At 41.5% G+C, this 20,641-nt stretch overlaps 1 protein-coding gene across 4 annotated transcripts in view; it reads right to left on the minus strand.

Annotated features, from left to right (window-relative positions):
- Positions 1-6,556: 6,556 nt before the first annotated feature.
- UNK (unk zinc finger) overlaps positions 6,557-20,641 on the minus strand; it is a 110,599-nt gene continuing 96,514 nt past the window's right edge. For all 4 annotated transcript variants that reach the window (XM_056550629.1, XM_056550630.1, XM_056550631.1 and 1 more), the window contains 2 exons: positions 17,513-17,770; positions 6,557-8,098 (listed from right to left, as the gene is read on the minus strand). In XM_056550629.1, the coding sequence (XP_056406604.1) occupies positions 7,940-8,098; positions 17,513-17,770 (417 nt within the window). In that variant the 3' untranslated portion in view covers positions 6,557-7,939. The remainder of the gene's footprint in view (positions 8,099-17,512; positions 17,771-20,641) is intronic.

A 20,641-nucleotide genomic window follows, 5' to 3' on the forward strand; every position in this document is an offset into this window, starting at 1 on the left:
ATTTTATTCTGGGAGGTATTAATATTTTTCTTAATCATTTCATAACATGTCAATCCATGTACATTGTCTATTGCATTATCTGCCCTTGCAACTTTTATTATATTGGCAAGACTAAGAGAAAATTGTTCCCTCGTATACGTGAACACATATACTCTTTAAAAACGAAAAAGGGCTCACCGCGATTTGTCTCACATATGACTGAATGTCATGAAGCCAAAACGGAGGAGTTAAAGGTTGCAGGACTCGAACGCATAGACAATGCACCTGAAGGAGTAGATCGGCATACTTTCCTGTTGCGCAGAGAGGCGATTTGGATAATAAAACTTGATGCTACCGGTCCCCTCGGACTTAATGAAAGGAACAACAACTCAGCTTTCCTGTGAATCCATTTCTATAGTGTTGTATTCTTTCCATTTAGTGGTTTTAACCTTTTTTACACGTTTCAATATTTTGTTACACTTCATTGTCTTATGTCTGTATTCACACCTTGCTAAACTTAGCATATAAAAAGAGGTACTCCCACTGGGAGGAGACGCACACACCTGGCCGGAAGAAGCATCGGCTGACTCGAAACTAGTTGCCACCTGTGGTGTGCCCCTGCGTCTGAGAGCGGCTGCTTTCACTCACCGCTCCATGAATTTATGTCTCCTGTAACTACTGCACCATATCGCATGGAATAAAAGATTTTCCTACCTGGGACATCCAACGTGGTGAGTGCGATTCATTCCTTGCTTTTCGTTATCCTACATGTTTGGTACCCTGCCAAATGCCTTCTCCGCATCAAGCATAAGGAGCAAAGAAGGCACCCGACAGGTTTCTACTTGATATATCAGGTCAATAAAGCGTCTCGTACTGTCAGTTGTTTGTCTAGGTTTTACGAAGCCCATCTGATTGTTCTTAATCAAGGAAGGGAGAATGGTATTTATATGATTAGCCAATATTTAAGCATATCATTTTATATCTACATTTAGTAGAGAGATCGGCCTAAAATTTTCATGTTTATCTGGGGATTTACCCGGTTTGGGAAGTGGAACAATAATGGCTTTAAGCATTTCAGGTGGGAGAGCACGTTTAAGAAATATTTCATTAAAGGTGTCTAATAGAGGAGGGGCAAGAACAGCTTGGAAAGTTTTATAATATTCTCCAGTAAATCCGTCAGGGCCCAGAGACTTATTGGGTTTCAGTGAGGAAATTGCATTAGAGAGTTCTACTTCAGAGAGAGGTTTATTTAGTAAACTTAATGTGTCGGTATCTATTTTAGAGAGGTTAAGACCATCCAGGAAAGACTGTATAGATATTTGTCGAGGTTGGGGCGTCGAAGTATCTTACCTCAAATTGTATAAATCCGTATAAAAGTCAGGGAAAACATTTGCAATCACTTGGGGGTTCATAATCCTCTCTCCCCGTTTGTTATGTATGAAAGGGATTTTATATTTAGCCAGTTTAGTTTTGAATCGATTGGCAAGAAGTTTACCAGCTCTCTTTCCCTGCCAATAAAACCTATTTTTAATTTGTTTGAGGTAGAAATCGTATTTATAATGAAAGATTTGGTGTAATTGGAACCTAAGTGTGGTTAATTATTGTAGTAATTTAGGGTCCCTTGTGGTTTTGTGTGTGTCCTCTAAAGATTTTATTTTCTTAAGGAGGTCAGCCGTTTTACTAAGTCTCATTTTCTTTTGGGTTGAAGCTAATCTGAGACAGGTGCCTCTCAGGACTGCCTTATGTGCACACCAGTTGGTAAAAATGTTAGTGTCCTTTGGGTCATTCAATGAGAAGAAATCTAGAAGATCTTTTTCTATAGTAGTGGCTAGATCAGAAAGGAGAGAGTTGTTAATTCTCCACAACGAAGTTGGAGAATTGTTAAATTCTTCCGTAATTGTAGTTGTCACCGGTGCATGATCGGACCAGCTGATCACTCCAATGGAAGAAGACGTTAGTAGCCACTTATCAACTAATATCATGTCAATGCGAGAGTAAGTATTGTGGGAATGCGACAATGCGGCTTACAGGGATTTTTGTCTAATAGAGGTGATAACACTTAATTAAAGTCCCCAATTAGTATTAGGGCTCCATATTGGTTTTTAGAGACTACTTGTAGAATATGAGATAGAAATTTGCTTTGCTTCTTATTAGGGGCATATAATGCGGCAATGGTGTATTTCACCGAATTAATCTCCAAATTCAGTAATAAATCTAGAATACTTATGATATGAAATATCGACTAGTTTAAACGCCACTGTGTCTTTGATGGCTATAAGCACTCCCCTTTTCTTCTTTTTATTGGGAGTCAAATAAACGTGAGAAATTTCCTATGTTTAACTCTATGTATGTCAGCCTCCATCAGATGGGTCTCCTGCACGCACATATTGTCACAATTGAGTTTATGGCATTCTTTCCAAAATAAGCTAAGTTTGAAAGGGCTGTTTAGACCCTTAACATTAAGAGTAGATATTTTAAGGACCATATATTATATATATATATATATATATATATATATATATATATATAGTAAATTGCTGCGGGGAGACCCATCCCCCAAAGACCGCCTCCCACAACTGCAGACGTTTGATCTACAAAACATTCCCCAATGTGGCTCACTCACCCAGCAAACGAATATAGTTAGTGCAGAATTAAACAAAATTAACAGAGTAACAGTAAACAATTGTGTTCTATTAGAACAGGCCTGAACCCAAGGGTTCTTTATGGCCAACGAGGGGTTGGACAAATTAAAGTAAAGTCATGGTGTAAGGAGGGTGGAGAAAACTAAGTGTAAATGTGTGTGTCACCCTGAAAAATACAAAAAAACTATATTAATGCAATACATTACATTTCCCGCCCAATATCAAAGGATAGAGTGATGGGCATCATATGTATCTGGAGGTTTCAATCTTCTAAGGCACGAAGAATTGGAGTCGACAACTCTGGAAAGAAAGAAAAGGGCAGCAAACATACATATGCAATACCAATACAATACCATCAACTCAGGCCACGAGACCAAGAAGAAAGCTAACCGTAGGACGGAAAAGAAAAGAAAGGTAGAGATGTATAAGAGAAGGTACGAGATTAGGGGTTGAAAGGGAAAAAAGGAAAGTGAAGAAAAGAAAAGGAAGGGTAGGAGTAGATAATTGAATATAGGAGAGACGTCAGGGTAACGTCTCTTCTGGAAGCATGATGCCCTCAGGCAGGTGAAGTAAGTACCGAACAGTTATTCAGAAACAGTCCAGAGTTTTCAAGTTGGTGATCTGGAGCGGTGGGGGGATCCATTGGAAGAGCGAGTAGGAGTTTTTGGTGATCTGTTTCCTACCACTGTCCATTCTGCATACAGGATTTTATCAAGTCAGGAAACCACTTCTTCATTGTATTAAGAGATTCGTTAGGTGTGAGGAACGTGTGGGGGGGTTCCGTTTTTGGTCACCAGCAATTTGACTGGGAATTCCCACCTGTATGGAATACTTTCTTCCCTTAAAATGCTTGTGGAGGTAGAGAAAGCTTTCCATTTTTTTTAGAGTAGCGGTTGACAATTCAGCGTATAGGGATATATTGGAAAACCGTTCTGGTATTCTTGGAGGTTTTTTTTGAACATCTAGGGCATCTCTGGGAATTTCACGAGGAAGATGAGATGGTTTCGGTAACCTGTGAACTCTGTCCATTATTAAATCACGATGATCAGCTTCAGATAAGAGAATACTGAAGTAGTCTGTGAGAAATTCTCCAAGATCAGTATTGGTAACTGTTTCCGGAATACCTCTGAAACGGATATTGTTTCTTCTTGACCTGTCCTCCAGGTCAGCTAATTTCAGTTGTATGGAGCATATATCTTCAATGGTTTCACTTTGGCGATCCACTAGGGCATTATGGGCAACCGTAAACCTCTCCATTTTGTCCTCCAAGTGCGCCGTTCTTTCACCAATTTGAGTTACTTCTTTGGATAAGGTGCTAAGTGAAAACATAAAATAGTTTTGTAATGATTCCCTGAACTCTTGAAAGAGTGCTCTGAGTGTAGTCTCCATGTTGGAGGAGGTGTTAGTTTTATCAGCGCAACTTGACTTGTCAGTGTCCTGTGAAGACATCATGTTAGGGGTGGTAGACGGTTTTGTAACCAAAGGATCTTTTAGACACTCAGAATAAGAGTGAGAGTCAGTGAAAGAAGAGCGAACAGGTAATTTGTCACTGAAGCCAGCAGGTTTGGTTGGAGTAGGAAAGTCTTCCTCAGTTGTTAGGTCAGTGGAGGAAGATTTGTTCCTCAAAGAATAAAATTCTGTAAGATTTAGAGGTTGTTGTCTTTTTGAGCATCTATTGGGCATAATTCAAAACTCCAATAGTGAAAATACAGACAGCTTATCAGAAGGCATGAAGATGGTAATTTGTATTTAAGAGCTGTAAAAGGTAGAAGGTCAGAGCTGATGCAGCAAGGAAAATCAACAGTATGGCAATGCTGCCCTCTTGTGGAAGGATCAGTTCCTGCAGATCACATTCATATGTATGACAATTTCCAGTAAGTGCAGATATCCCAGAGGAGGAAGTCCATATACGCAATCAGTGAAATATAATTAGAGTTCAGGAAGTGGGAACAAAAATCACTTCTTGTTTCCTTAGTGTCCTTTGTAGTACTTGTGCACTTCCAAATCAGTATTTAGTAAGCTGTGTATATAGCTGAAATGGTCAAATGATGACAAGCTGCCCAGTAATAGCAGCTTTAGTGTCCAGCTTTTGCAGGGATTGGGGTATATGAAATATCTGCAGTAATCCCCATTATAAAAGTATCTCCTTTGTAGGATGCTGAAGATGGATGGGTTGCCCAGGATGCCCCCTGCATCTCAAGATGGCGGATGTTCTTTCCCCCAGGCAGTGAGGGGTTATATAGTTTTGGCCCCTTTATGGCAGCAGGGAACCAAGGGAGGATTACAGTAGGTCCTTACCTTAGGACCGCAAATTGCAGCAGGCTTCAGTAGTAGGTGAGGCAGTCTCTCAGTTACGTGCGCAGTCCGAAGATGAAGGAGCCACTCATCTGTGCACCCGCAACAGACCTCCTCACATGCGCAGGCAGGGGGCTTGTGTAATGGCGCCCGCTCTCTCAAGAGCTAGAGGACCCCCCAGAGCACGGGTCGGTTGGGGAGAAGTGGTAAGCTGCTCCGCAGGTCCCCGGGACAGCAGGTTTTAATATAAGGTAAGGCAGGTACCTTTTCGTGGGCGCAGCTTGGGGATAAAGGGGCCGTTCAGTTATTCAGCTGTGTGCTCCACTGCAGTCCTCCTCACATGCACTGGTAGGGGCTGGTATAATGGCGTCGGCTCTCCTGAGAGCCAGAGGATCTCCCGATGGTCTCTCCCGGTCCCCCAGAGTTCGGATCAATGCGGAAAAGGTATCAAACTGCTCCGTAGCTCTTGGGGATGTTAGTAGTGGCAGGTGAGAAAGTAGATTTTGTGGTGCAGAGTTGCTGTGAGCCGCTTTATTCCGGGTTTTAGAGAAAGAGCTTTAGCCCTGCATCTGCTCTCTTCAGCGTCCGGCCACGCTCCCTACAAGATATTAACTCTGCAGGGTGCCCAAACTTTTGCAGATGCCATTTTTTTTGTTTTCTGTTATTTTGAAAGTGTAAATGATGGAAATAAAATCTAACTTTTGTTAACATATTATAAGAACGTCTAATCTGTAACTTGATGCCTTTTGGAGATTCTTCCATCTTTTCTTGGCTTCTTTATGCATATTAATACACATTTTTACCTGGGGTGCCCAAACTTTTGATCCCCACTGTACCCATGGTCCTGTGTCCCCCAATGAAGCGCTCAAGAAAAGGAAAAAGGTTTGTGGCAATAATGAAAGTCAACAACCTTTCCCAACTAGTGCAGGACCCAAAAAAAGAGGGGTGCTTCTGGACCTTAGATTAACCATTAGGCCCTTCTATAAGCCTAGCTTAATTCCGTAGTGTAAACATAATTCAACTAAGAAATGTTCTTTTTCCTGCAGACCATTTATTAATGCCCTAAAAACTTTAGTCTGAACCATAAAAATGAATCTTTATTCAGAAGAATTGTTTTTAAATTTTTTTTTAATAATCAAGAAAAAGACTTGATTTTTCACATAGATTTATTTCAAATATAAAAAAGGAAAATTCACATGTTTAGATTTTGATACAAACCTTTTTCTGATAATGCCAGACAAGCAATCTCAGCGTACAAAAAGAAAAAAAAAAATGATCTAGGAGGAAAGGAGGGCGTTCATTTTTGGCCAAAACAACAGCGGACACTGCTAGAAAGGGTAAATCGGGGCTGATGGAATGTACTGCAGTATCAAAGAACAATACAAATAAAAACATGACAAGAGAACGTCTCAATATCTTCATAGTTGGCAACTTACAATAACAGACAAATCAACCTTTGAGTGATAAGATATTATATAAGAATTTCCACAGAAAGTCCACATACTCTTGTATTCTAATTTTGTTGGCCTATGTCCCCCAATATGATGGACACTAATGAATCTCACAATTTATAGAAAAATGTTATCAGTCCTGGGTATATGGTTTGAAAGACAATTCCCTAAACTAAAATGAGGGGGGTGACAAAGTTATTTCACCTAAAACATATAAATACACAAGCAAATGTCTTTCATGCATTCTCTTACTGATTCCATTCATGCGTACTGTCCCCCATATATTACCATTATCTCTTTGCATTTTTGTCAGATACTAGAGAGAGTCAATGACAAAGTAAAAAAAAAACCAATGGATTTGTGGAGAGATTTGGTTTTCATGGTTTCCAAATGTCTAAGAATATTGTCCATGAAGATATTTTGTGATTACTGGGACTATAATATTCTATATATTTTTTTCTGTATACTTACAAGTACAAAGTCCCTAGTATAAAGAGCTACAAATATACATCCATTGTTTCCCAAAGACCTTTGGTAATACATATGCCTCACTAAAGAGACTACAACACTGTAAAATTATTAAATTATTATTGTAACCATTCATATGCGTCTACTATTTTTAGGCTGGTTAAAGGGGCTGACTGGTTTAAAAACCCTTTCAGGGTATGTTCTTGAGGACCCACATCCATATGATACATGGACAACTGATTTCAAGTAAGAATTGTGTTATGCTTCCTTTCCCCTGTAGGAGTCCAGCAGGAAAATTGAACATTTTGTGCCCAATTCATCATGGAAAGCTGATCATTGTGGTGCCCAGCAGAAGGGCCCTTGGCTCAGCTGACGATCGAATGAATACCTCTTAATATGTGGTATGGGTATTCATTAATATACAAAATTATGGCTGAATTTAATTTTCAGAGAAAAAAAAAAACACCTTCTGGGACACACAATACTGAAACAATTACTCATACAGATTAAGGATCTGCTTCATTTTATGGAATACCTGTGGCTCTCTGGAAAAAAAGGGACCTTTACCATAAACCCAAAGATTTCTATGACTCTACTCCTATGAAATACTAGAGAGGGAGAAGAAAAAGCAGAAATTTCTACAAGATGTCCGAATCCATGACCCATTTTGTCTCGTGCCACAGGGAAGCCCTTGTTTGCCATCTTCCATTGAAGCTCTGTGTTCCCATCAGTAGAAAAAGCCAACCAGCTCTGCCAAAGGCCTCTTAAAATTTTGGAGAGCTCCTTAATATGCTGATTGTTGGTGGGAAAATAAACACCACTTGGTCCCGTAATGATAGATTATTGTAGCACAAATTTCTTGCATACAAGCCAATATATGCCTGGACATACACCCCCAACATGGAGGATTCTGTATTGATTTGATGCAGAGTGCCTCAGAGGAAAAAACTCAGAGGCTTTGTGGCAAATTCCAAAGGAATGAAAAACTTTTGTTTAAAAGTGCTCAGCTTTTGCTAGATTCCATTGTATGAATATATTTATATATTTATAGCAGTATATACAAAAATTTTAGTTCTGAAAAGCCTGAGTCCAGGCTTGCAAGGGTCATGGCTGAAGAGCAGGTTGTATAGATAGTTGACATTTAGGGCATTCTCCTTCCTCCACCGCACACACTTCACAAAGCACGCCATGTTGGCACTGTAAGATTGCCCTGTTCTGGTCCTGACACTTGCGACATTTCAGAGTCTGAAGCTGGAAAACTGCCTGCAAATATAATAAAAAAATTAAATATAACTAAAAACTCAAAACGAGAAATGTAAACACATACAATACTCTTTAACCCCTTCAGGCCCATTTTCACCTTAACCCCTTAAGGACCGAGCCCTTTTTCACCTTAAGGACCGGAGCGTTTTTTGCAATTCTGACCACTGTCACTTTAAACATTAATAACTCTGGAATGCTTTTAGTTATCATTCTGATTCCGAGATTGTTTTTTCGTGACATATTCTACTTTAACTTAGTGGTAAAATTTTATGGTAACTTGCATCCTTTCTTGGTGAAAAATCCCAAAATTTGATGAAAAAAATGAAAATTTTGCATTTTTCTAACTTTGAAGCTCTCTGCTTGTAAGGAAAATGGATATTCAAAATAATTTTTTTTTGGGTTCACATATACAATATGTCTACTTTATGTTTGCATCATAAAATTTATGAGTTTTTACTTTTGGAAGACACCAGAGGGCTTCAAAGTTCAGCAGCAATTTTGAAATTTTTCACAAAATTTTCAAACTCGCTATTTTTCATGGACCAGTTCAGGTTTGAAGTGGATTTGAAGGGTCTCCATATTAGAAATACCCCATAAAAGACCCCATTATAAAAACTACACCCCCCAAAGTATTCAAAATGACATTCAGTAAGTGTATTAACCCTTTAGGTGTTTCACAGGAATAGCAGCAAAGTGAAGGAGAAAATTCAAAATCTTCATTTTTTACACTCGCATGTTCTTGTAGACCCAATTTTTGAATTTTTGCAAGGGGTAAAAAGGAGAAAATTTTTAACTTGTATTTGAAACCCAATTTCTCTCGAGTAAGCACATACCTCATATGTCTATGTTAATTGTTCGCCGGGCGCAGTAGAGGGCTCAGAAGGGAAGGAGCAACAAATGGTTTTTGGGGGGCATGTCACCTTTAGGAAGCCCCTATGGTGCCAGGACAGCAAAAAAACACACATGGCATACCATTTTGGAAACTAGACCCCTCAGGGAACGTAACAAGGGGTAAAGTGAACCTTAATACCCCACAGGTGTTTCACGACTTTTGCATATGTAAAAAAAATATATTTTTTTTTACCTAAAATGCTTGATTTCCCAAAAATTTTAAATTTTTAAAAAGTGTAATAGCAGAAAATACCCCCCAAAATTTGAAGCCCAATTTCTCCCGATTCAGAAAACACCCCATATGGGGGTGAAAATTGCTCTGCTGGCGCACTACAGGTCTCAGAAGAGAAGGAGTCACATTTGGCTTTTTGAAAGAAAATTTTGCTCCGGGGCATGCCGCATTTAGGAAGCCCCTATGGTGCCAGGACAGCAAAAATACACACATGGCATACCATTTTGGAAACTAGACCCCTCAGGGAACGTAACAAGGGGTAAAGTGAACCTTAATACCCCACAGGTGTTTCACGACTTTTGCATATGTAAAAAAAAATATTTTTTTTTACCTAAAATGCTTGGTTTCTCAAAAATTTTACATTTTTAAAAAGGGTAATAGCAGAAAATATCGGCCCAATTTCTCCCGAGTACGGCGATACCCCATATGTGTCCCTAAACTGTTGCCTTGAAATACGACAGGGCTCCAAAGTGAGAGCGCCATGCGCATTTGAGGCCTATATTAGGGACTTGCATAGGGGTGGACATAGGGGTATTCTACGCCAGTGATTCCCAAACAGGGTGCCTCCAGCTGTTGTAAAACTCCCAGCATACCTGGACAGTCAGTGGCTATCTGGCAATACTGGGAGTAGTTGTTTTGCAACAGCTGGAGGCTCCGTTCTGGAAACAGTGGCGTACCAGACGTTTTTCATTTTTATTGGGGAGGGGAGGGGGGCTGTGTAGGGGTATGTGTATATGTAGTGTTTTTTACTTTTTATTTTATTTTGTGTTAGTGTAGTGTAGTGTTTTTAGGGTACAGTCGCACGGGCGGGGGTTCACAGTAGTTTCTCGCTGGCAGTTTGAGCAGCGGCAGAAAATTTGCTACAGCTCAAACTTGCAGCCGGATACTTACTGTAATCCTCCGCCCATGTGAGTGTACCCTGTACATTCACATTGGGGGGGGGGGGGGGGGGGGGGGGGACATCCAGCTGTTTCAAAACTACAACTCCCAGCATGGACGGTCTATCAGTGCATGCTGGGAGTTGTAGTTTTGCAACAGCTGGAGACACACAGGTTGTGAAACACCGAGTTTGGTAACAAACTCAGTGTTTTGCAACCAGTGTGCCTTCAGCTGTTGCAAAAGCTACAACCCCCAGCATGTACGGACAGCGGAAGGGCATGCTGGGTCTTGTAGTTATGCTACAGCCGGAGGCATACTACATTGGCTGGGGATGCTGGGGATTGTAGTTATGCAACAGCTGGAGACACACTGGTTTACTACTTAACTCAGTGTGCCTTCAGCTGTTGCAAAACTACAACTCTCAGCAGTCACCGACAGCCAACGGGCATGCTGGGAGTTGTAGTTATGCAACCACCAGATGCACCACTACAACTCCCAGCATGCACTTTAGCTGATTGTGCAAGCTGGGAGTTGTAGTTACACAACAGCTGAAGGTACACTTTTCCATAGAAAGAATGTGCCTCCAGCTGTTGCAAAACTACAAGTCCCAGCATGCCCATAAGGGCATGCTGGGAGTTGTGGTGGTCTGCCTCCTGCTGTTGCATAACTACAGCTCCCAGCATGCCCTTGTTGCATGCTGGGAGCTGTTGCTAAGCAACAGCAGGAGGCTGTCACTCACCTCCAACGATCCACACAGGACTGTCCCTCGCCGCCGCCGCTCCTGGGGCCCCGATCCCAACAGGGACGCCGGGGATCGGGGTCCCCAGCACCCGGGGTCGTCTTCCCGCACCCGCTCACGTCCTCCGGAATCCGGCCGATGAATCAGGGCGATCGTGAGGTGGCACCAGTGCCACCTCACTCCTGCAGGCTCTGGCTGTTCGGGGCCGTCTCTGACGGCCCCGATCAGCCAGTAATTCCGGGTCATCGGGTCACTGGAGACCCGATTGACCCGGAATCCGCCACAGATCGCTGGACAGAATTGTCCAGCGATCTGCGGCAATCGCCGACATGGGGGGACATAATGAACCCCCTGGGCGATATGCCGGGATGCCTGCTGAACGATTTCAGCAGGCATCCGGCTCCGGCTCCCCTCCGGCTAGCGGTGGGGGCCGGAAATGCTCAGGGCGTATCCATACGCCCTCGGTCCTTAAGGACTTGGAAACGGGGCGTATGGATACGCCCTATGTCCTTAAGGGGTTAAAGGGGTATTCCAAGATTATTATTTGACTATGCTACAGGGGCTGTAAAGTTTATGTAGTTCATAATATAGTGTCTGTACCTGTGTGTGACGGTTTTCCCACAATTCTTCTGTGATTTTCACTTAACTATTTATTTTTAACAGCATACAAAATGACTTGTCTAGGATTTTTCCAAGCTTGCAATGACCTGACTCAATAGTCAGCTGATGACAGGGAGCCAGTCTGCTTCAATGGGTGGAGCGATCGCTTGGTGGGGAGAGAGATCAATCTGCAACTAATGCAACAGCTGTAGGCACCCTGATTGAAAACCACAGGTCTTTTGAATGGATGCAGCTCATTTATGTTTCAATGGGTGGGGTGGCTGATGTGAGGGAGGGAGGAAAATGGAATTATGGGATTTGTAGTCAAAAAAAGAAAAAATCAAACAGGAAATACCAGTTCACAAAAAGCTAGCCACAGTGTTATGGTAATCTCACAACATAGCCATTTAGCCCCAAGACAAGCGCAGATCCTTCCTAAGCATGTCCATTACTGCCTGCCAGGTATGTACTAAAATCACCTTATGGTTAATAACCCCTTTAACCCCTTAAGGACTCAGCCTTTTTTACCGTAAGGACTCAGCCCATTTTTGCAATTCTGACCACGGCCATGTTATGCATTAATAACTCTGGGATGCTTTTACAGTTTATTCTGATTCCGAGATTGTTTTTCATTACATACTCTACTTTAACATAGTGGTAAATTTTTGGCGTTACTTGCATCTTTTCTTGGTGAAAAATCCCAAAATTTTATGAAAAGTTTGAGAATTTAGCACTCTCTGCTTGTAAGGAAAATGGATATTCCAAATAAATTTTATATTGATTCCCATATACAATATGTCTAATTTATATTGGCATCAGAAAGTTGACATGTTTTTACTTTTTGAAGACGTTCTTCAAAGTATAGCAGCAATTTCAAAATTTTCACGAAAATTTCTAAATCTGAATTTTACAGGGACCAGTTAAGTCTGAAGTGGATTTGAGGGGCCTTTCTGTGAGAAATACCCCATAAATGAACCCATTATAAAAACTACACCCCTCAATGTATTCAAAATGACATTTAGAAAGTTTGTTAACCCTTTAGGTGTTTCACAAGAATAGCAGCAAAGTGGAGGAGAAAAATCTAAATCTGCATTTTTTACACTAACATGTTCTTGTAGCCCTATTTGTTTCATTTTTAAAAGGGGCATTAGGTGAAAAAGCCCCCAAAATTTGTAGCCCAATTTCTCTCGAGTATGGAAATACCTCATATGTTGACATAAAGTGCTCTGCGGGCTCACAACATGGCTCAAGAGGGAAAGAGCAACTGTGGGAATTTTGAAAACAAATTTTGCTGTCATGGTTTTTGGGGGCCATGTTGCATTTAGGAAGCCCCCATGGTGCAAGAACAGCAAAATAACCCCCACATGGCATACTATTTTGGAAACTACACCCATCAAGGAACGTAACAAGGGGTATGGTGAACCTTAAAGGGGTTATCCACCATAAGGTGATTTTAGTACATACCTGCCAGACAGTAATGGACATGCTTAGGAAGGATCTGCGCTTGTCTTGGGGCTTAATGGCTATGTTGTGAGATTACCATAATACTGTGGCTAGCTGTTTGTGAACTGTTTGACTTTTCTTTTTTTGACTACAAATCCCACAATTCCATTTTCCTCCATCTCACACATCAGCCACGCCACCCATTGAAACATAAATGAGCTGCATCCATTCAAATCAGTGTGGTTTTCAATCAGGGTGCCTACAGCTGTTGCATTAGTTGCAGATTGATCTCTCTCCCACCAAGCGATCCCTCCACCCATTGAAGCAGACAGGCTCCCTGTCATCAGCTGACTATTGAGTCAGGTCTCGGCCACATTGCAACCTGGGAAAAATCTGAGACAACAGTCATTTTGTATGCTGGTAAAAATAAATATTTGGGTGAAAATCACAGAATTGTGAGAAAACCGTCACACACAGGTATAGACACTATATTATGAACTACACTAACTTTACAGCCCCTGTAGCATAGTCAAATAAAAAACATTCCAGGAATACCCCTTTAACACCTCACAGGTGTTTGACGACTTTCCGTTGAAGTTAAAACGTAAAAATGGAAAATTTGATTTTTAACACTAAAATGATGGTGTTACCCCAAATTTTTCTTTTCCACAAGGGGAAATAAGTGAAATGGACCCCAAAATTTGAAGCCCAATTCCTCCTGATTAAGAAAATGCCTCATATGTGGATGTTAAGTGCTCTGCTGGCGCACTACAGGTCTCAGAACAGAAGGAGCGCCATTGGTCTTTTGGAGAGACAATTTAGCTGAAATTGAAGTCGGGGGCCATGTGCATTTTCACACCTCCCATTAGGCCAGAACAGCAGAACCCCCCCCCCCACGTGACACCATTTTGGAAACTAGACCCTTCCTGGAACGTAACAAGGGTTACAGTGAGTACTTACACCTCACAGGTTTTTGAACAATGGCCATAAAAGTGAAAAATTTGATTTTTAACACTAAAATGATGGTATTAACCAAAAATTTTTTTTGCTTCACAAGTAGTAAGAGAAAAAAAGCTCCACAAAATGTGTAGCCCGATTTCTCCAGAATAAGGAAATACCCCATATATGGCGGTAAAGCACTATGCGGGTGAAAAACAGGGCTTAGGAGTGAGACAGCACCGATGAGATTTGAGGCCTAAAGTGGTGCTTTGCACTGCAATGGTTGAGGTTCTGACGTAAAATCTAAAAAAATAAAAATAAAAATACCCAAGCAAGTGACCACAATTTTGAAACTATACCCCTCAAGGAAGGTAAAAAGGGGTATAGTGAACAGTGAAGGTTTTTTGAACAGTGAGCCGTTAATTGAAAAATTAGATTTTTTTACACTAAAATGCTGGGGTTACCCAATTTTTTACATTTTTACAAAGGGTAATTGGAGACATTGGGTTACAAATTTTGGAGGGCTTTTTCTCTTGACTATTGAAACACATCCACATATGGGGTAACGTGCTGGGCGGGCGCACAACAAGGCTCAGAAGTCATAGAGGTCTGTTTCCATTTTAGGCCTATGGCATATCAGTAGCTGACGGTTACATACATTCAGAGAAAAATACAAAAATGAAACACCCACATGTGACACCATTACAGAAAGTACCCACCCAGAGGAATGGGTATAGGGGTAAAGAGGACATTTTGAATGCACGGGTGTTTCCTAAATTTATTTTCCAGGAATAAGGGTAGCTTTTGAAAATTGAAATTTTCAACCTATGCTCTGCTTAATCTTTCTGGGAACAACTAACATGTGACTCCGAATTGTCGCCTGGAAATACGACAGAGCTCATGAGCAAGAACTTATTTGAGGCCGATGTTTCTTTCGGACCTAACAGTTACATACATTCAGAGGAAAATACAAGAAAGGAACACCCACATGTGAGCTTATTACAAACAGTACACCCCCTAGAGAAGTTGTATAGGGTGAAGTGGAGATTTGGAACAGACGGGTGTTCACTCAATTTTTTTTCCAGGAATGGATGAAGTGTACTATGGGGGGGGGATGAAAATTACAATTTTAATACTGATATGCCAATTCCCAGAATGATGACCCAGAGTATAGCCGAAAGTAAAAAGGATGCCCACCACAAACCCTATGCTCTGAATCATCATTCTGGGAATGTGATGTGTGTGGCTGTCCCTACTCTGCTACCTCAAATGCGTACCCCGCTCAGGTGGGGAGAGAGCGCTGCGCATTTGAGGCAACTGCAAACCCCCAATGCTGTTGACTCTGTGTCCCATGACCCTTTTTATCAGGGGTATTGGGATATAGGTTTTTGTTTTTTCTGGGGGGGTGTTTGGTTTTAAAATTTGGAAGACAATGTACTCTGGACTGGTACATTGGAGTATAATTCTGGGGAATTAAAATCAGGGAAAAGGATAAAAAATGTAGTGCTCCATGGAAATGTGATACTCCCTGAAGAAGTTTTTAATGCAGAGGCACGGATGATCAGGGCAAGTGTCACACTGAGTGGTGGTGTCCTTACGAATCCCCCTCCTGTGACACACTCTGCATTTTTTCTGGGATCGTCCCTTCTTTCCAGTGTGGGGGACCTCCCCTGGAAAGTGTTGGCCGGGGACGATCCAGGGCACTGAAGTTCCAGAGGTGCTCTGACCCGCTCCTTGGCGGCACCAAAGATGAGGGCCTTTAGAACTACCTCTTGAAACTGCAGGAATGTCCCTGTGTACTGGGACAGTACAAAAGAGTTGTACATGGCAACCTGTACCATGTAGACCGCAACTTTTTTGTACCATACCCGTGTTTTTCACATGGCATCATATAGTTTGAGAACTTGATCAGAGAGATCAACTCCCCCAATATACTGATTTTAGTCCAGAATATAATCAGGCTTGAGGACCGGTCCCGCAGTACCTCGCACAGGGACAAGGGTGCTGCCGTTCCCATGAATTGTGGTGAGCATAAGGACATCCCTCTTGTCCTTATACCGGACCAGCAACAGGTTTTCATGGGAAAAGGCACGGGACTCACCCCAGGGGATAGGAGCATGTAGGGGATGGGGCGGAAGGCCTCTTTGATTCTTCCGGCTGTCCCAAAAGCGACGGTGGATCTGGCGGTGAGGGATGTGAAGAGAGTGATACTACTATAAAAGTTATCCACGTAAAGGTGGTAACCTTTATCTAGCAATGGGTGCAAAAGGCCCCAAATGATTTTCCTGCTAACAAACCAGAGTGGGGGGACATTCTGGGGGTTCAAAATGAGAATCTTGTCCCACATACACTATAAACTTCCAAGTGTACCCTGAGGTACTCTAAAAAAGTTTATACATCTTCACTCCATACCACGCTCGCTTGGTAGGGATGTATTGCAGGAAGCTTAGTCTCCCCTTAAAGCTGATGAGAGACTCATCAATAGTGACCTCCCGTCCAGGGACATAGGCCTCCAGCCCAGGGACATGCCGCATTATCAGCACAATGCAAACATTTCCGAATGGCCTCGAAACGGGGACGTGTCATGGCCATACAGTAGAGCGGGGTCTGGTAGAGGACGTCCCCACTCCAGTATTGTCTGACACAGTTTTTTTTTAAGTAGACCCATATACAGCACGGGGCCCCAAAAGGTCCTCATGTCGGCCGCATTGACTGCGTACCATCCATTGGGTCTAGCTAAAAATTTGCCCGGGTTTGTGGCGACGAACTGTAGGGTGTACAGGTTCATCTGGTCAACCATCAGATTGACAAAGTAGTCACTGAAAAAAAAAAATGAAATAGTCCATTTCCGTGAACCCGACTATGTCAATCTTGATTCCTGAGTCACCAACAAACTCAGCAATCACGGGCTTGTGTGTCCGCTGGCTCAGTCCAGACAAGTTTGCCGGTACGGGGCACCAGTGAACTTGGCTAGGGGGATTGACTAGTATTAGCGCCAGGGGGACTCATACTAGCATGGGGCACAGGGTCAGAGGAGGTTTGTGGCCTTGCTTGGCGGTGTCTCCGCCGCCTTGGTGGCTCATCATCAGAAGATGATGAGGAAATAAGGAAGCTGGAGTCTTCCTCGTCCTCTGTGTCGCTTTCAGAGTCGGGGGCAAGTAAGGAATATGCCTCCTCCGCTGAAAAAGCCCTGCGGGCCATTTCCCTACTCTAATGGGGGGTGAAGTGTATATATATGTGGGGGGGGGGGAAATTGGTGTATGTGCTGCGTGTGGTGTGGTGCGATACTGCTGCGTGTGGTGTGGTGTGGTGCGATGCTACCTTCCTAACCCGCCCTAACCTAACTAACTTACCCGCCCTAAGAACAAAAATATAAAATAAAACTAAACAAAAAAAAGAAAAAGAAACTTAAAAAAAAATGTGGTGTGCGCACTGATTAGCGCATGGTGGCGACAGGGGGTGCAGAAGTCAGTGGGGGGTCTGGCCACTCAGCCCAGAACAGTGGCTGGTGGCACGTACACAGACCCCGACACAAAATACCCCAAAAATGTTATAATAAAACGCTTAACCCCGAAAAAAATGCACCCACCTTAACCCAAAAAAAAAAAAAAAAAAAACTGATATCAAGTCTAGCATTATTTTACAATACACATATGCAATAAAGGGATACTGTTCACTCCCTTAGACTAACCTTGTCAACCCTTTCAAGGTTGGCATGTAGCTGCTTCTGAATGCTAAACAGGGTGGAGAGAGGAAGGCCATCCAGTTCATTCATGGAGCCATGTAGCTTGGAGTCTTGTGTTCCTGGGATTCTCTCCAGCTCTTCCTGAAGTTTCTTCAATTGTTGTTCCAGAGCATCTCTCTGCTCCCGGGCTAATTCACATTCCATGCTGGCTGCTGTGGCTCTTTCGTTGGCCTCCTCTGCTTCTTTTTTCCAGGCATCACAAGCCTGTGAAGAGAATGGAAGACCACAATGTTTTTGCTGCATAATGTGTGTTATATTGTTCCAGAAAATGTGGCCGACACCTTATGTATCGTGTTATCAGCCTAAACGTTTTTCTAATCTACAGTTAACACCTTAAGGTGTACCTGTCGTTAACAAAATATTTTTATACAATGTAGATCATTTCATTATATGTATATTTGTAATATACATTGCTTAAAAGCTGTATGGACAAAAATATACAAATTTTTTGTCTGTGTGGGCAGACAAGCGGGGCTCTGTGCGCCGAGGACAAGCGGGCTCTGTGACGCGTTCCCAGCTCACACAGCAGGATGATTGACAAGCCAGGAGCCTGCATAGAGCCCTGCTTGTCCACACAGATATTTTTTCACCCAAAATATACACTTTTTTTAATCAATGCATATTACAAATATACATATAATGGTATTGTCTACATTAATCTCAGGAGGACCCCAGGACAGGCAGGTGGAGAGAAGCAAGTGGTGGCGGTGGTCTCTGGCACCGCAAAAGCCACTGCAGTTCATTGATTTAAAGCGCCCACTTTAAATCAAATGATCTGCAGCAGCCTCTTCGGGGTCGGGGGGGTGGGAGGGTGAGAAATAGCCAATAACTTATACCAGAATATCGGTATCGGCTATCCGCCCTAATCTCCACAGATTATCGGTATCGGCTATCTGCCCTAACCTCCACAGATTATCGGTATCGGCCCTAAAAAAAAAAAATCGATATCGGTCGATCCCTAAAAATAACGGACGTTAATTTACCCGTTTCTTGTGACGGAAGAAAAATTTGTGCATGTGCCGTTTTTTCTTACATCACAACTTATGTCCGTTATTCATGACGGGCTATAACGGGTCATAACGCATAATCAAAAATTCCCATAGACTTGAATGGAATTTTGTAAGGGACATTTAACATCTGTTTTTAAAGCTTTTCTAACAGAGGTTTATAGCGGATCTTTTAACGAATTAATTTTATAGTGTGAAAGGGCCTTATCTTCCTCCTGTCTGTGCAATCGGCACTTCATTACTGTCTGAAGCAATGGCAACTGGTAGTAATGGCGTGCAGATAATACTGATCAATGCTATTCTATGGAACAGCCTTGTTCAGTGTTTGCAACGTAGATTGCAAGTAATAGTTCCCTAATAAAAGTTTTAATCATAACCCGTTTCCCATTTTCTTTCTCTCATTTTTTTTTATTTTATTTTTTTATAAAATAAACAGAAATAAAAAAAATATATGCAGTATCGCCACGTGTGTAAATGTCCAAAATAGTAAAATATAAGGTTAACTAATACTAAAATATAATGTTAACTAAACCGCACGGTCAATGTTGTAAACTTAAAAGAATACCAAAGTCCAGAATTACATATTTTCAGTCACTTTATTTCACAAAATAAATTAAAAAAATTAAAAGGATCAAAAGATTTCCCAAAAAAAAAATTGTACCGATAAAAAATATATATATATATATATATATATATATATATATATATATATATATATATATACAGATCACTGTGCAAAATATGAGCCCTAATACTTCCTGTATATGGAAAAATAACAGTTATAGGGGTCAGAAGAGGACAATTTTAAGCATACTCATTCTTATAGTAAAAGTAGTAAAAGTTTACAAAACCTATATAAATTGGATATAGTTTTAATTGTATGAACCTAATTGACCCAAAAAGATAACTGAAAGAGTGTTGGAAAACTATGGTCTGGTTCTCAATACATTGGTCCATTATTTAATTCATTTCTGCATGTGATCGGCATGTCCCATAATGTAACTCCCATTTATAGTGTGAAAATTTATGGGATTTTCCTATTGAACAGTAAATTATAAGGGGAGTCGCTGTGCATAATATGTAAACCATACATGATAGTATGTTATTTAACTGTTTTTCGGTGCTGAATGCCTATGTCACATTATATGCTGGAAACAGAATCTGGCATCCTTAATCACTACAGCATGGGGATCTGTGGCGCAATTACGGAGCTGCACCATAGTGCATTAGTTCTTTCAGCTGTGGGACCAACGTAACATACATGTGTGCATCATATAGGACCTCACTTTAGAACCTCCTCCTCCCTAACTGGGATTATATAAGACTGGAGAAGTGCATTTAATATTAGGGATACACGGCATCTATATGTGTACCTCACAAGCAGGGTGTCTCAGACACTGCGTATCATGTGCTTTGCATCTTTTTCTTGCTTGGTTTTTATTTCTGTCTGCTACTACCTCCTGAGGAACCCTATTCTTCAATGGGGGGGAAACACGTTGAGGAGTATTTGTGTATTTTTGTCTAACATCTTTTGAGCACATTGTTTGCATATTCTATGATTTTTCACAGTTTTGTTTTACATTTGTAAATGGTGATGCACTATCATTAGGGTGTTTATTATAACGGTCAGTAGGGTGTTTCAAGGCCCTATAGTGGACAGCCGGCGATTGAAGTGGGGGCTCATCCTCCGCTGCTAGGCAGGGCAATTGTAGGAGCGTGTGATTAGGCACAGGATTTATATAATAATTTGCATAAATTTTTTTACACTGTTCCTCAACCAGAAGCATGCAATATGTGACAGTGGCAACTCCAACATCCTGTATCTGAATATCGTCTCTCCAAAAAATGTGAGTGATTATCCTGACCGTAACAATTGTTACCTATATGGCATATGTATATATTCTCTCTCTTTTCTGTAATGTGTGGTTTTCTGTATATTGCTGGTAGTTTCTGCAATGTGGATATGTCTTGGGGTGATATTGACCCTAATCCATTGTGATATTCTATTATTGCAGAAGCTACGTTTAAAATAGGAAAATCTGGGGGCGTGGCCTGCATGTAGAGCTGA

This window comes from Hyla sarda, chromosome 13, assembly GCF_029499605.1.
Source record: "Hyla sarda isolate aHylSar1 chromosome 13, aHylSar1.hap1, whole genome shotgun sequence".
NCBI classification, from domain to species: Eukaryota; Metazoa; Chordata; class Amphibia; order Anura; family Hylidae; genus Hyla; species Hyla sarda.